The sequence below is a fragment of the Nannospalax galili genome, unplaced genomic scaffold (genome assembly GCF_000622305.1).
Source record: "Nannospalax galili isolate Female #2095 unplaced genomic scaffold, S.galili_v1.0 scaffold898, whole genome shotgun sequence".
In the NCBI taxonomy this organism is placed as follows: domain Eukaryota; kingdom Metazoa; phylum Chordata; class Mammalia; order Rodentia; family Spalacidae; genus Nannospalax; species Nannospalax galili.
Window position 1 is genome coordinate 3,340,255 of NW_008342399.1, and position 3,015 is coordinate 3,343,269.

At 36.3% G+C, this 3,015-nt stretch overlaps 1 protein-coding gene across 2 annotated transcripts in view; it reads right to left on the minus strand.

Annotated features, from left to right (window-relative positions):
- The window catches only part of Bdp1 (B double prime 1, subunit of RNA polymerase III transcription initiation factor IIIB), a 117,541-nt gene that overhangs the window by 103,732 nt on the left and 10,794 nt on the right, over positions 1-3,015 (minus strand). For both annotated transcript variants that reach the window (XM_008838483.3, XM_008838482.3), the window contains exons 5-6: positions 2,393-2,524; positions 1,124-1,257 (exon numbers count right to left, since the gene is read on the minus strand). In XM_008838483.3, coding sequence (XP_008836705.1) covers positions 1,124-1,257; positions 2,393-2,524 — 266 coding nt within the window. The remainder of the gene's footprint in view (positions 1-1,123; positions 1,258-2,392; positions 2,525-3,015) is intronic.

Below are 3,015 nucleotides of genomic sequence, written 5' to 3' on the forward strand. Positions count from 1 at the left end.
TATATATATAAAAGGATTTATTCATTCAAAAAATAAATGAATAAAAATAAAAATAATTTTTTTTAATTTCCCCCCAAAACTCTATTGTTTTTAGACTAAAAGGCAAGTAGTAAGTACCTCTATGAAACAAGTACTGTGTATATATATTTTTTGAGACAAGGCCTCTTTAAACTAGGCTAGCCTCAAACTCCCGATCCTAGTGCCTCAGCCTCCTGAACACTGGTATTATAGATATGTACCACTGTTCCTGGCTAATTCCATAATTTTTACTTACAGAACTTTATTATAAAATGTTATCTAGGGGCTGGAAAGATGGCTCAGCAGTTAAAAGCCTGGCTGCTCTTGCAAAGGACCCAGGTTTGGTTCCTAGCACCCACATGGAAGGTAAGTAACAACTATCCGTATCTCCAGTTCCAAGGGATTCAATGCCCTCTTCTGACCTCCACAGGCATTGCACAACACAGGTACAGGTACACACATGCAGGTAGTACATTCAAACACATAAAATAAAAATAATAAATAAAATACATGTAAAAAAGTTATCTAAAGTAGAACATCCTGGCCATTAGGAAATATTGGGAACAGAAAGCTCCAAAGGCACAATCACCATGAATAAGGAAATTACCCATTTAAATTGTGTTTCTTTTATAGAAGAATTTGATAGGAGATTCCAGACAAAATGACCAAAAAGCTAATTCTTAAAAATAAAAAGATGCAGTGCTGAAGAGATGGCTCAGAAGTTAAGAGCACTAACTGCTCTTACAGATGACATGGGTTTGATTCCCAACACCCACATGGTGGTTAACAACCATCTGCAGCTCCAGTTCCAGGGGATCTGACGCCTTCTTCTGACCTCCTCAAGCACTGCATGACATGGGTGCACTCACATACACATGCAGGCAATACAGTCATACACGTAAAAGTAATAAATAAAAATAAAAAAATTTAAAAAAAAGAAAGAAAAAGTCAAATACACAGTGTGGGGAGGGAGTATGAGGGACCAATAAAATTAAATGAATAGAAAACAACATTTCACTTATGGAAAGTCTGATTTAAATCAGAACCATAATATAATTCACTTAGTTTAAAATAAGCAAAAGAAGACCTAATAAAAATTGGTTACCTTTATTTGACCATGGTTTTGAATAATAGTTCTTCCTAAAGCTGGAATATGTAGTTGTCGAGCCACGCTCAAATATAGGGTCATTTTCTTCCACAACACAGGGGCCTTTTGTCCTTAAAACTTCTACAGTTAAACTGAAAGAAACACATTTTCAAATAGTCACTCTAAAAACAAGGAAACCAACAGTAAAACGGATTTAAATAGCTGTATTCTAATTTACCATGGTAGTAGTAAAAGTATAATGTATATTGGGAAAAAATGGTAATATAAATTTGAAATAAATATATTTTTTCAAACATGTTAGTTTCCACTTAAAACGTGATTCCTCAGGGGAAGGAATAAATGTGAACCTATTTTTAAGATCTTTAAGAATGCAACATTACAAAATATCTTTAAATCACCTAAAAAATAACTGTTCTACGGCCTTTTCTGTTTGTTAAGACAGGGTCTTATGTAGCCCTGGTTAGCCTGGAACTTTCTATGCAGCTGAGGATGGCCTTGAACTGCCGATCCTCCTGCCTCCACCTCTCAAGTGCTGAGAATACAGGCATGTGCTAGCATACATTATTTTGTTTTGTTGATTTCCATGGGTCTCCTAGGTCATGCTTTCAGCTATTAACGACTTGTAAAATCATCATCACACATAAAAACTATTATTATAAGTGGCAGTACATTTGTTTTATTATAGTCAAAATTAAATACTATATAAGTTTTTAGTAATTAAACTGTTCAAAACTTCTATTCCTCTCTATTAACTGATCTCTTTAAAAACACATACTTTAGAATGATTGCACAATGCTAAAGCTGAGAAATTTAATGTTATAACTGATGTTATACCTATGCTTTATTGCATACTCAATCTGTTAAGTATCATCATGCACCAAAATGTGAAATTAATTAAGAAGGTTGAAAATCTAAATACCAACTTCAAGACTGAGTCAATGCTAGAAATCTGTCTTGGTGAGAGACAGTACACAATTAGGTCAAGCACTGGACTCAACAGCAAAGTTAGCAAAAAAATGCTAGGTTAATAAATAATATTATAGCAATACCATCTTCTCATACAAAATTTGTAAAAATTACAAATTAGTTTAGCTCTTTTCTGTTCACAGCATTCATGATATAAACCATGGGGGTCAAAAGTGATGACAGATTCAGAAACCAAATCTCTCCTTAGACAAGCACATCTGTTCCTTTAAAAAGAGTATCACTTCCCTCTCTTTCCCTCCCTCCTTCCCTCCCTCCCTCTCCACTCCCTTTCTAACTCACCTTTCTTCATCCAAAATAATAGAACCATCTTCCGCCACTTTTACTCGAGGAACCAACAATGGACCATCATCAGCCTCCTCATCCACTTCCTCATTATCTTCAGCATCTTGAGTACTTTTATTTTCTTGCCTACTAAATGTAAATCAATGAATACAGCTATTGAAGTGCTTTCTGAAACTATGAGTACAGCTAAGTTGCAAAGCATGGGCTTAGCTTGGGCAAGGTCCTAGGCTCAACACCCAGCACCAGAAAGTATGTCCTGAATAGTATGAACATGAAAATAAGTCATTAAAAGGGTAACATTCCAGAAGTTTCCAACTTTCCATATAATTTAACTGAAAATACTACATTACTAAAGGACATGGCTAACCTGACAGGCATGGTGGTACAAAACATAATCTCAGTACTAAGGCAGCTGATGGCAACAAGAATTCTAGGCCAGTATAGACTACATATGAAGACCCGGACACAAAACAAAAGATATAAAGCCGGGCATGGTGGCGCACACCTTTACTCCCAGCACTCGGGAGGCAGAGGCAGGAGGATCTCTGTGAGTTCAAGGCCAGCCTGGTCTACATAGTGAGTTCCAGGCCAGCTGGGGCTACAGGGAGACCCTACCTCAA